This window comes from Dromiciops gliroides, chromosome 1 (assembly GCF_019393635.1).
Source record: "Dromiciops gliroides isolate mDroGli1 chromosome 1, mDroGli1.pri, whole genome shotgun sequence".
Classification (NCBI taxonomy): domain Eukaryota; kingdom Metazoa; phylum Chordata; class Mammalia; order Microbiotheria; family Microbiotheriidae; genus Dromiciops; species Dromiciops gliroides.
The window spans coordinates 524,148,240-524,161,906 of record NC_057861.1 but is presented as its reverse complement, the minus strand read 5'-3'; the positions used below and the strand labels follow the sequence as shown (position 1 = coordinate 524,161,906).

At 39.1% G+C, this 13,667-nt stretch overlaps 1 protein-coding gene across 2 annotated transcripts in view; it reads right to left on the bottom strand.

The window, feature by feature from the left end:
* GABBR2 (gamma-aminobutyric acid type B receptor subunit 2) overlaps nt 1–13,667 on the bottom strand; it is an 866,539-nt gene that overhangs the window by 222,560 nt on the left and 630,312 nt on the right. For both annotated transcript variants that reach the window (XM_043976613.1, XM_043976612.1), the window contains exon 8: nt 8,839–8,899. In XM_043976613.1, coding sequence (XP_043832548.1) covers nt 8,839–8,899 — 61 coding nt within the window. The remainder of the gene's footprint in view (nt 1–8,838; nt 8,900–13,667) is intronic.

Genomic DNA, 13,667 nt, shown 5'->3' with positions numbered 1-13,667 from the left:
GTTGATAATCTTTTTTCTCCCCTCCCCTGCTGTCCTTTCTCAATGACTCACACCCCACCATAGAGCCTTCCCTTACAACAAATAAGGATAGTCAAGCAAAACAAATCAGTACATTGGCCATGTCTGAAAACGCATGCTTCATCTGTCCTTGTGGTCTACCACCTCTCTGTCAAGAGTCAGGAGGCATACTTCAGCAAGAGTCCTTTGGAGTTACTATCACACAATACGTTGATTGAAGTTCTGAAGACTTTCACTATCGTTTTGCTTTACAACGTTGTCATCATCCAGTTGTCCTGGTCCTGCTTATTTCACTCAATCAGTTCTTAAAAAAATTTTTTTTGGGTGAAGCAATTGGGGGTAAGTGACTTGTCCAGGGTCACACAGCTAGTAAGTATCAAAGTGTCTGGGGCTGGATTTGAACTCGGGTCCTCCTGACTCCAGGGCCAGTGCTCTATCCACTGCACCACCTAGCTGCCTCACCTCTATCAGTTCTTACAAATCTTTCTATCTTTATTAAAATTCTTCATATTCATCATTTATGGTGCAAAACTTTACTTCTTCCAAAACTATTTTACATACTCATCACATCCCTCATTTCTCCCTCTTTAAAGCTATCACACCTGTTTTGGTGACTTTTTCTTCTTGACCCTGACCTTGGACATTGTGGCAATGTCCTCTTCTGCTGATACCATCACCCCTTAAGTGACTACAGTTTTTGACTGACAATAAACTTCATGAGCTTTGTGTTCTCCTGCTGCTCTGATGGCTCAATATATTATTTCTTCCTACCTAGACCGCCCCCTTATCCTGTCCTCTATAAAGTCATTCAGTTACAGTCACACCCCCTATTAGTTATAGGCTGCCAAATCTTTAAGCATAGGTTGCCCTGCTAATCTATTTGTTAAGCTCTTAACTGGGCTCTTCAGAAAGAGAATTATTAGCTCTTCCAAGCTCACAATGACCCTCAGCTAGAGGAACTCATTAATATCAGTTAACAAGAAGTATCTTCCTTGAAATATATTCTTTTCCCTATAGGGCTGCAGATGCATCCAACTTGTAATAGGAATACTCCCAAATGGCCAAGAACTCTGTCTAAAGGGAGAGGTAAGAATGCTGAATTTGGAGTCAGAGAATATGAGTTCAAATCCTGCTCTGCTATTTATTTACTTATGTAACCTTGAGTGAATTCCTTTTGTCTATTTGGGCCTCAGTTTCTCCATCTGTAAAATGAGTCAATTGGGCTGAATGATTTCTAATACCCTTCTAAGTCTTGATATCATGATTCTTGAACTGGCAGGTCCCCAACCAGGCACTCCCTTTTACATCAAATGAACTATTAATTCCAAGGGAGCCCTTCCTAATCTCCCAGTCAGAAATGGCCACTGATGGCAAGAAAGGCCAACACTCTTTCTTGTTGCCTTTTAAAGATGAGTGGCTCCAATCTAGTGAGTTTATGAAGGGTGAGAGCTATTGTAGTTTGTGATATTGGAAAGGCAGCTGTGGTGGCATGCTAAGATATCTTGATGGTCCCAAACTATAGTGTCTGAATTTCCTTTCTGAGTCTATGGAGTAGCTCTTCCAGTGTGTCAGAAAAAGGACAAATGGGTTTCCATGGTATTCCAGGAAAAATGTAACATCAACTCTTCAAATATACCCTTAAGATGCTGAACCAGTCTCCTGACCAGCATATCCAAAATGCACCAAAAGCTTCCTCTGAAAGGATTTCTCATCCCAGATTTAGCCTTTAATCCAAGCTAAATTTGCAGCCTTATCTCATGCTACTCCCCTTTATAAAGTCCATACATTTCCTCCAGAACAAGTCTTCCAGTAATTGTCTTTCTCTCTCTCTCAGCTCCATTTCTTTGTGTGTGCTGCCTAGAATGGACTCCATGCCGTACTCCAACTACTGAAGTCCTTGCTTCAAATACTAACCTAGGTGTCACATTCCCCATGAAGTTTGCTCCAAACTCCCCAAATAAAAGTGATCTCTGCACCAAATTTCCCATGGCTCTTTACCTTGACTTCTCTTGGCACTTATCTCAATCCTTCCTTGTAATCTTTTTTTTTTTTCTTGTGCCCATGTGTATATGTCTCTTCTTTCTACCCCTGACTCCCATTAGACTGTAAGCTCATTAAGAACAGGGCCTATAGGGGGCAGCTAGGTGGCATAGTAGATAAAGTACCAGTCCTGGATTCAGGAGGACCTGAGTTCAAATCTGGCCTCAGATACTTGACACTTACTAGCTGTGTGACCCTGGGTAAGTCACTTAACCTTCATCGCCCCACAAAAAAAAAGAACAGGGCCTACATCTTTGTACTATTTTTATATCTACAACACCTAGCACAGTGATTGGCCCATAATAAATGCTTAATGATTTGGGTAACTGATTTGGGTAACTCTCCATGATCAGGTAAAAGGGATTCTTGGCAAGAGAAGTTGTTGTTTTTCCTCTTTTCTTATAGCATCATCCTCCTTCCCCTCCCTCCCTTCATTCCCTCTCATTCTCTTACAGAATTTTATAGCTGGAAGGTATGTTGTCTAGTTCATCTTCTCCCTAAATAATAATGTTTTCTACAATAGCTTCCTTCAAATCTCCCCTGAAGTCTCACCTCCCCAGCCCTTATTTTTATCGTCTTCCCTTTGAGCCTACCCCTCCCCTGCATTTATCCTGTCTAGATCTTGTTTGTACATGGCTGCTTGCATGTTGTTTTTTCCATTAGACTTGCTGTTTGTTATTGTTTGTCCTTCATTCGCTAAGAGGACCAATGACATCAGGAAGGTGATTTCTTGACTTGCAAGTGAAATGGATTTAAGTGAGACAGGGCTATGCAGATTCACCAGCCTCACTCTCTCTTCCAGAGCCATTTGAGCCCAGTGGTAAGACATAGATCAGGATGATTGGAGATGGCTTTGGATGCAATGGGAGACTTTGACCTCCCTCTACCCCCCAGGGCAATGAGGGTTAAGTGACTTGTCCAGGGTCACACAGTTAGTAAGTGTCAAGTTTCTAAGGATGGATTTGAACTCAGATCCTCCTGAATCCAGGGCCAGTACTTTATCTACTGCATCACCTGACCGCCCCTGACCTTGACCTTTTTAAGCTAAGGTCTTTCCCAGGTCTTAGCTTGTCTGAGGCTACAAGGATTCAGTGATTAAGGCCAGGTAAGAAATTACAGACTGGGGGGCAGCTAGGTGGTACAGTGGATAAAGTACCAGCCTTGGATTCAGGAGGACCTGAGTTCAAATCCGGCCTCAGACACTTGACACTTACTAGCTGTGTGAGCCTGGACAAGTCACTTAACCCTCATTGCCCCACCAAAAAGAAAAAAAGAAAAGAAAGAAATTACAGACTGTGAGCTTCTTGAGAACAGGGACTGTTTTTTTCTATTTAAATCTTTCTTTGTATCTTTAGTGCTCAGCACAGTGCCTGGCACATAGTAGTTACTTACTAAATGCTAGGTGACTGACTGTGACATCCCAGACAGATGGTGGTTCTTTCATAGATCAGTTATTAAGCAACTACTGTGCATAAAGCATAGTGTCAGACCTTAGTCAAAGAGAAATCCCAAATCCTGTCAAATGTTAGTATTTCTAGAGCAGTGGTGGGGAAATTTTTTCTCTTAAGGGTTGATGACTCATTGGGGGGAAACCCCAAGCTTAGACCCTCCCCTGCCTCCCATAGTTTCCTAATAACACAGCCATACATGACAGCGTATATACATACAGGCTAATCATGTGAGACAGAACCATCATCATCCAGCTCTGCTGTCTGCTATGCTAAGACCTCAGGCAGTTGACAGCATAGTCCAATGCACACGACTCTCCCAGGGATACACTCAACACAGGAAAGACAAACACAGATACATGGGGAAAGCTATGCAGGTGACCAGGCTGCACTGCTCTACCATGCCATGAAGAGCTCTAACTTCACTATCTCATCCTCTTTCCTTCCAGCAAAATCAATTTTTTAGGAGCAGCATAACGGCCAGTTTAAGAACACTGGCCCAGAGTCCTCTGCTTTCTTTGCCTTTATATTCTGCCTGTAGATAGCCTTAGAATGGAAGACTGGCTGTTGCTGTCATTAGGACTCTTGGCAGCAGCTGCTGTCTCCCTGCCCCTAGTAGTTTGACTGCCTTGCCTCACTGATTTTGATGACAATACTGTATTAAGGTATTATGGTATTCATGTTGACACAATTAAGTTTTGTAAAGGGAAAATATGACAGACACAGGAGTGAATAGCAGTAATCATAATTATGTTGCAAGCACACTTTAAAACATACCTATACAAATCCAGAAATGTTTCAGAAAGTGCTAAAATTTGCTCAGGCACATGTAAAACTGACCATCTAGGTTTGGGCAAAATTTCAATAAAACCAGAAAGCATTCAAATTGTCATGAAAGTCTAGATGCGATGGAGAAATGATTTTTTAAAAATGTATGAAACATTCTCCAAGAATTTCCCTATTTTGAGAACTGGAAATGTGACAAATTATTTCAGTGGCAATCAGTTTTTAAAAAGTTTAAATCTTTGCCAATCCTCTTACTCTTTTCAAGGAATAAAAAAACCCCAAATCAGCAACTGCAGAAATAAATGATGGTTTGCCTAAAATGACATCTCTGTAAAAGCATCAGAGTTGACATTATTGTCAGTTACCTGACATCGAAGGGTGCACAAGTAAACCTCGATTAGGCCAAGAAGACTTGGAAAAGGAAGAAATTCCAGATTTACCACAGTCCACTTCAAAAGTCACTCTGGCAAGTTTATATAATTTAATTTTATCTTTTCCTTAAAACAGCATTGGGATCTACTTAACATGAACAGGTACATCTAGTAGAGACCCAATATATCTAGATTTTCCCATGATGTCTACATGTTTAAAAGCACCATATCAATGATTGGTCAGTGGTTTTGGTTGTGCTGGGATAATCCAGATCTGTGTTCAGTGGTGGTGGTGGTGGTGGTGGTGGTGGTGTGTGTGTGTGTGTGTGTGTGTGTGTGTGTGTGTGAACTCCCAGTGTGGACAACTCTTTCCACCAATGCAAATCAGCAACTCTTCCAAATTTTGTAATCTTAGGGCTTTGCCTAAGAAGTTAAGGGATTTGACCATATTCACCTAGTGTATTTGAAAGGTAAGACTTGAACCCAGGTCTTCCTCATTTCAAGGCTGGCCCTCTATTTCATTCCTCTGAATCTTGTTAATCAACGACCAAAATTTAGTCCTGAGAAACAGAGAGATTACAGAGAAACATATTCAATAGAAGTGAGTGCTTTAGATTTAAGTCACCAATGTGGTACAGAGTACTGGACTGGGAGTAAATAGATCCAGGTCAAGTCCTGTCTCTGTCACTAACTGGCTGTGGAACCTTGTATTATTTAACAGAATCACAGAATTTGAGATTTGGAAAGGACCTTGATAGCCATTAAGTCCAACTCACTCATGAAAGGAATTCCTACCAATCAGTGATCAGATATGTTATTATTTCTCTGAGCCTGTTTCTTTATCTGTAAGATCATAGACCATACATATGATGTAGCTAGGTAGCTCAGTAGATATAGTGCCAAGCCTAGATTCAGGAAGACTCATCTTCCTGAATTCGAATCCAGCCTTAGACACTTACTAGCTATGTGACCCTTGGGTAAGTCACTTAACATTGCCTCGGTGTCCTCATCTGTAAAAAGAACTGGAGAAGGAAATGGCAAACCATTCCAATGTCTTTGCCAAGAAAAACCCAAATGGGGTCATGAAGAGTTGGACATGACTGAAAAATGACTTAACAACAACAAAAGACCATACATCTAGAACTAGAAGGGACCCTAGTGATCTAATCCAACTCCATTTTACAGTTGAGTAAACTGAGCCCTAGGAAGTAGGGGGCTGAAGTAGATGAACACCAAGGTCCTGTCCAAACATAATTGATTGATCAATGATTCTGTTTAATCCTTTGGTTGATTTAATTTCCTTTTCTTTTATAATGATTGAGTGCTGCTGGTCAATAGACCAAATTACTAAGCAGAATGCAGTGGAGAAAAAGTAGACCTGATATGACACCACTTGGCTACTTTGGTGGATTTAACAAAAGAATTAAATTGACCACTTGGCAAAGCAATTGATCACTCAGCAATAAGTCTCCACATTTGGCTGGCTGTGTTTTCCCTCCATCCCCAGCTGAACATGTGTTTCCGGTGTCTTTAGGAAAGTTTTCTAGTGCAGAGTCCATTGGTTGGCTGCTCTTCAGTCAGGTTTCCACATGACTTTTATCTTTAGCTCCTTTTCTATTTCCTGGTAGATAATACCAAAGAAGGCTAAAATATTTATGTTAAATAGAAGGAAATGATTGACTTTTGAAGACTCAACTTTAAAAGTTTTATTAATTCAATTCATTTATACAGGCGCTCAATCAGGAGACTTGATTGAAACCCAATCTTCAATGTTTAATAGTCATGTGACTATTCTTATCTGAGCCTCTGTTTCCTTTAATGTAAAACAAGCACAATAATACTTGCATTATCTGCCTTATGGCATTGTTATGAGGAAAGAGCTTATAAACTTTAAAGTACCATCTAAACATGAATTTCTCCTAATAATAAGTACATAGTACGTGCAATATAAATTATCACTGTTATTATCTTTGTATCACCAGCACCTGGCTCATAGTAGGTAATTAAAAATGCTTATTGAATTGAATTGCAAAATTGCAAGGTATTATGCAAAGCACTGGGGATGTATGGTCCCACCCAGATGTAAAAGAACTAATGTATTTCTCTTCCCTCTTCTTTATATTTTTTAAAATCCTGGGGAAAAGGGAAAGGGTCCTGATTTACTACTATTTAACTTGGAATGTCAAGTAGGAAAGTGTCCATGTCAGTTGTGCTTGAGATATACAAGGAGGGGGAGAGAGTACAAAGGGATTTATAACTGATTGAAAGATTGTATTTATACATATTTCTTTTCCTTTCAAGTTTCAGATTAAGGGCATAAATACTTTTTGGTCCAAGGAAAAAAGAGCTAGAGCTGAAAACACTATTTATTGATTTCATATTTATGCTATGTGAACTCTTATATGTACTTGTTATTTCCCTAATTGGGATGTAAGGTTCTTGGGGGCAGGAATTGTTTCATTCTTTATAATTTGTCCCCACCTCAGCCCTAGTACGATGCCTGACACATAGTAGGTACTAATAAATGCTTGTCAATTGTTTAATTGATCCTCCCACAGAAAGGTCGGAGGTTTATTCTGTTCTTCAGTCAAGTCTATTCAGCAGTACTTGCCACAATTCACTACCTCTAAGTGCTGAAGTGACAGCTCTGGGGAGGTGGGAGACACATAAGAAATGGGAAGGAAGGAGATAGGAATATATGGTCTCACACTTCTACTTATTCCCTACCTCAGCCAGTATCTAACACTCAGGGGTTGTTTTCTCCTTCTTAACCCTTGGTCATCATTCTCAAGGACAAGCTTCATTTTACTTTGTGTCAAACATTGTCTCTAAGGAAAACATTCTGTTTCCAACTGTGAGACTGATTGATATTTTTAAGCCTCTGGGGAGGCTGTGCCGGCAGCTGTGGTTGTGGTTTCCAAACTTAAATGAAAAAGTGGGAGCAGTTATCTTAGGAAAACATTTCCCCTAAAATTTCTTCCCCCCCAAATCATAGTATTAGGTGTGGGAGATAAAGAAAGAAGGTGGGTGGGAAGGTGATTAAAAACAGTAGAATAATAACTTTTACTCATCCTTTTTTTTAGGAGTAAGTGGTGCAGTATAAGTATTATAATCGCTGCTATAGATGAGGAAAAGGGGCAGTATAGTGGAGTGGATAGAAAGTTGGCCTTGATGCCTGGAAGACGCGTTCAAGTCCTATTTCTGACACATACTTGATGTGTGACCCCGGGCAACTTATAAGACTGTAAGTTGTAGAGAAGTTGCTGATCTAAATCAGTAGAGGGATTTGGTTCCATATTCAAAGTTCCCCATACCAACAACATTGCAAGTCTGGACAAAAATAAGACAAATGAGAAACATGAGACTTCCGAAAGTGATATCGCTTATTCAAGGTCATACAAATAGGTAAATAGTACAGCTGGTACTAAAATTCAAGTGTTACTACTTACTTTCAATGTTTTATATACTTTATTACTCTTTTACGGCCCTCTCTGAGCAATGATGACAAAAACTGGTGTCCCCAAAATCTTAGTATGTTTTTTCTGTTATTTTTATTTTATTATTATTATTTTTATTTTTTGCAGGGCAATGGGGGTTAAGTGACTTGTCCAGGGTCACACAGCTAGTAAGTGTCAAGTGTCTGAGGCCGGATTTGAACTCAGGTACTCCTGAATCCAGGACTGGTGCTTTATCCACTGTGCCACCTAGAAGCCCCTTCTGTTATTTTTAAAAGGGCCTAAACTGCACTAAGACTTTTGGGACACCCCCTATTTGGCAATACATAAATGTTTTAACTATTGACAAACAGAAGATGTTCAATTCAAACTTACTGAATAGAATATTTCTAGGTAATCAATTTGTCAACTGATTTTGGGCAGTCTTGATGGTACTGGAGGTTACATGGTTGGAATAAGATAAGAAAGATGTCTCTAGCCTGATGGAGTCTTACTCTAGGGAATGGTAGGTATTCTGAAGAAACCAAACTGTCATTTTCAAAAATTAAAACCCACATTATCAGATTTTATCTGTAGTTTCATGTGGTTAATTTCATTTGACATCTTTTTTTTATCTGAAGCCTATGCAGAAATGCAGTTTTCTTTCAGGAAAAAAACCCAAAACCAAAACAAACAAGCACAAAGATTACAAGCCAGAAAGAGTAGATATCCAGATCCTACCTTGAAACTGTGTAAATTTGATGGTTCCCATTCTCTCCCCATTCCTGAATACAACTTGACCCTAAAAAACAAACAAAAAGCAATTCCTTATAAGATCAGGTTCTACTGAGTTGAGCTGAAGTTCATTTCTATTGTCTTATGATTTGATTTATTAATTAAGGAAAAGATACTCTTTAGGTCATGGCTTTATTAGTTTTTAAAAATGAACAAATTATTATCATATGGTTGTGGCTCTTACAGGTAGGTTGGGTAGCATGCAGTCAATACTTTGATACTTTGGTAACAAATTTAAATATATGTTCAATAACCAATGCAACCTAAGGCCCCACATGAATTTTGTGGCCTTATCGCGTGTCACAGTCATACCTCAAAAACAGACAGTATATCTGGGGATGGTCTAAAAGTTGTAATAGCTTAGAACTTCACTAAGACTTTTGGGACATGACGTATTTTAGAAGTATCCCTACCACATATCTCTGCCTCCTAGCTTTCTTGGCTTCCTTCAAGCCCTAGCTAAAATTCCACCCTCTGTAAGAAGCCTTCATTATCTCCAGTTGGTCCTGTAATAGCTGTTTGTCTGTCCTCTCCCCTGTTAGAATGAGCTCCGTGAGAGTAGGGACTGTCTTTTACTTTTCTTCATCTTTTCACTGCCTGGCACATAGCAGGACTTTAATAAGCACTTATTGACTGACTGATGTGCCTTGTGACTTTGTTTTGATTTCACTGGTATGGAGAACTCCTGGTGAGCAAACTCCCTCTACCAATGATGATCGGGTCACATTGATAGTGTGTCACATATGGGACTTGAAGTCTTCTTGATTCCAAGGTCAAACCATTATCTGCTACACCAATCCATATATATAAAAGCCAGTTAAGGGTACTATTTCATTCTGGAGGATACTAGGAAATAATTCTGCTCCATAAGCCCCAGGTAGTACCCAAAACTTGATTCCATGAATTCTCCAGAATACTAGAGGGCACCTGGACAGTATGCAGACAAAATAAAAACAAAACAAAACAAAACTCTCTAGAGATATTTTGACTTTTTTTTAAACATGGAAATGACACCTAAGGATGTTATCAGCTTAGAATTCACACCTCAGTTCTGCATGAAAGAAATGAGATGAAAATACCTCAACAGTATGAAGGTAAACTGAAAGTAATGTGGAGAGGTAGGGAAACAACTGTTTTTTATTTCTTGCTTCAATGTCCTCAAGAGACTATGGAAATCCACAACCTCTCTAAAAGTGCTATTTAATTTTATGCAAATGGACCACTTTGAGGGATAAAAATATGGCCCCAGAACAGAGCTGAGAGCTTGCAAAATTCTTGAGAGGCAGAGACCTAACTAATATGCCACTATCATCCTTCTTGAAAACATGCCAGTTTTCTATATTAGAAACATTTGTAGACATTGCCAGTGTTTGTATTAAAATCTTTTGAAAAAAAATATTGAGTTTGAAAGAGCTGACATTTTTAGGGCCTTCTCTCTACCTCACTTGTCAAAGGTGAAAAACCTCTTTGTTCTTACTGGAAAATGAAGTGTCATGTCTTATTTTATAGAACAAAAGGTTATTGTTTAAGTAATTATACCCATACTTATATAACTTTAGGAAACTACCTTTAAAAAGTTGTAACAGATACCATAGTGTTGCATTATTTCAATTACTGACACAAACTCTGTGGAAGCACTTTTTTATATAGGTAAGTCATCATTGGGAGATAAATTATGCTTTTCATTTATAACTTCTTGATTTAGTGATCCCTCAAATTTTTGGAGTTTTGAAACTCTAGCTACAATTTAATATGAGGAGATAAATATAATTCCACAGATAACATCAAGACTTGGTAAAAATGAGACTCATGATACGTCTAGTAGAAGGGGAGGGAGAATTTCACATCTCTATCTGTTAAAAAGATATATACATTTAAAGAAAATTCATTAACCTGAGTGTCATAAAGATAGTAAAGAATGTGGGTGAAGAGAAAAGGAGAGAGAAAAAAATTGCTTAAAAAACCCCAAGAATTTAATAAGCACCTATTATATAACAGGAACTCTATTAAGTGTTTTATAAATATCTTCTCATTTTTTTCTTCACAACAACCCTGGGAAGTAGGGAGTACAAGACTTATAGCTCTGGCCAGTGAGAGGATATGGATGATGCTTTTTGAATATAGATTAAGAAATGAAACAAAATCAAGATATAGTAGTTCCAAACTTGTGAACATAATAACACAAATTCTTGACTTGCTGTCCTTTTCTTGTTTCAGATGCTTGAGGAGGTAGTAAGGGGAATTACTCCTCTGGACTAATTATAATTAATGAACAACTACTTGATGATGTAGACGTGACTGGAATCTTAAAAGAAGATGATCATATCATCTTGGAATTTGGAAGGGAGAAGGCAGGTAAAACCTAGGCATAGCTAGACATATACCCTAGACTTTACAAAAGAATTCTTTCCAAAGAGAAGATGAGCGTCATTCCATAGTGATATATTCTAAAAAAGAACACAGTTCAAAAGGGTAGAGGGTCTAAAAATTGAAATTCTAACAATACAATCACAAAATGATCCCAATTATAAAGAATAAAGGAGGAGACCTTAAAAGAGACCACAGGAAGCTCTCTACAAAGGAACAACTACAAAAGGTAGAAGCAGGGACACAGAACCAAGGAGAGATACAAAAGCATGGAACAGTTCTTTAAAAGCAATGTCAGGAAGGCTAAAGCCCAGAATGAGCAGAGGTTTGGAAAAATACTAGACAACACAAAGACTTTATAACATGTTATTGCCCAGCAACACCCGCTAGCCCTTTTCAGGCCATGAATGGCATTTTGTTTGCGTCAAACAATAAGCAGTCCTCCCTTCTTTTCCCAACAAATGAGGTGACAGGTATAGATGTTACCAGGATGAAGGGTTCACTAACCAATCAATCAACAAGCATTTATTAAGCGTTTACTATGTGCCAAAGCAAAAACAGTTCCTGCCCTCAAGGAGTTTACATTCTAAGTGGGGAAACAATACTAATACAATGTATCATACAGAAAATGTAAATAACAAATGGGGTTCTCAGAAGGGTAAGGACATCCTTGAAAGTGACTGACCAAAGGTTCCAAGTTACAAAGGGATTGAAAAGAGCCAGAGCAGGGATAATAAACCAGGAGAATAAGGAGGCCAATGGAGGACCATGTTATGAGGAGGATGAAGAAGAATTTCAGGAGTAAGAAAGTTTGAAAGCATGCCATTTTGAGAGGCACCATGATGGGAAACAACAGCAGCAACAACACTGGATTTGGAGTTTAAAGACATCTATTTGAATTCTGACTGCTACTTACTATCCTGTGTGACACTGATAAAGTCATTTTATATTCCTGGAGTTCAATTTTCTCCTCTGTAAAATAGAGGGGGTTGTATTAGATATTCTTTTGCTATGGTAGAAAAAACACTGGTTTTGGAATCAAAACTATTGGATTCAAATCCTGCTATCTGTTTGACCTTGGCCAAATTATTTAACTGCTCTGTAAAATGGCTCTGGGTTACCTTATCTGTAAAAGGAAGGGAGGTAGTCTAGGACATTCAAGTTTCCCATCAGCTTTAAATCTATGATTTTTTTTTGGGCGGGGCAATGAGGGTAAAGTGACTTGCCTAAGGTCACACAGCTAGTAAGTGTCAAGTGTCTGAAATCACAATTGAACTCAGGTCCTCCTGAATCCAGGGCCAGTGCTTTATCCACTGAACCACCTAGCTGCCCCCTAAATCTATGATTTTTAAAGTTTCTTGTAACTCTAAATCTTATGAGCTAGGCTGCTTTGTGAGTATGAGGACATTTAGGATGAACTGGAGGAAATGCAGGCAGAAATAGTTCTGCCATGCTGGCCATCTGATTACCACATGGACCTCCAACTTCTTTTTGGTACATAGAGGAGGTTTGGTTATAATATGAGATTTATTTTATTTTTATTTTTTAGTGAGGCAATTGGGGTTAAGTGACTTGCCCAGGGTCACACAGCTAGTAAGTGTTAAGTGTCTGAGGCCGGATTTGAACTCAGGTCCTCCTGAATCCAGGGCTGGTGCTTTATCCACTGCACTACCTAGCTGCCCCTGAGATTTATTTTTTAATCAAAATTTATGGGGGGGGCAGCTAGGTGGCGCAGTGGATAAAGCACCAGCCCTGGATTCAGGAGTACCTGAGTTCAAATCCGGCCTCAGACACTTAACACTTACTAGCTGTGTGACCCTGGGCAAGTCACTTAACCCTCATTGCCCCTCCAAAAACAAAATTACAATATGTGTCTGACTTTTTGGAGAAAATATGATCATGACTAGTTACTAACAGAAGGATGAAGTGATATCCACATCACAATAAAAATAACTCTAGTCCTCAGGGTCAACCTTGGGGAATTCTTGGATCACAGATTTAGAGCTAGAAGGAACCTTAGAAATCACTGAGTTTATTTCCCTCATTTTAGAGATGGGGAAACTCAGGCTGAGCAAGGTTAAGTGCCTTGCCTGTCATCACTAGTAAGAGTCTAAGACAGGATTTGTGATTGAAAAAGTATTTATATAGTGATTACTATTGTGCCGCATTGTGCTACACACTTTACAATGACCTCATTTGATCCTCACAACAGTCCTGGGAGGTGCTACTTTAACTTCATTTTACAGAAGAGGAAACTGAGGCAAACAGGGTTAAGTGACTTGCCCAGGGTCACATAGCTAGTAAGTGCCTGAGGTTGGATTTGAACTCAGTCTTCCTGACTCCAAGCCTGAGCCAAACCTTTCATTTGATCCACTGTTTCCAAAGAACTATAGGATTTTCTGCTTTCA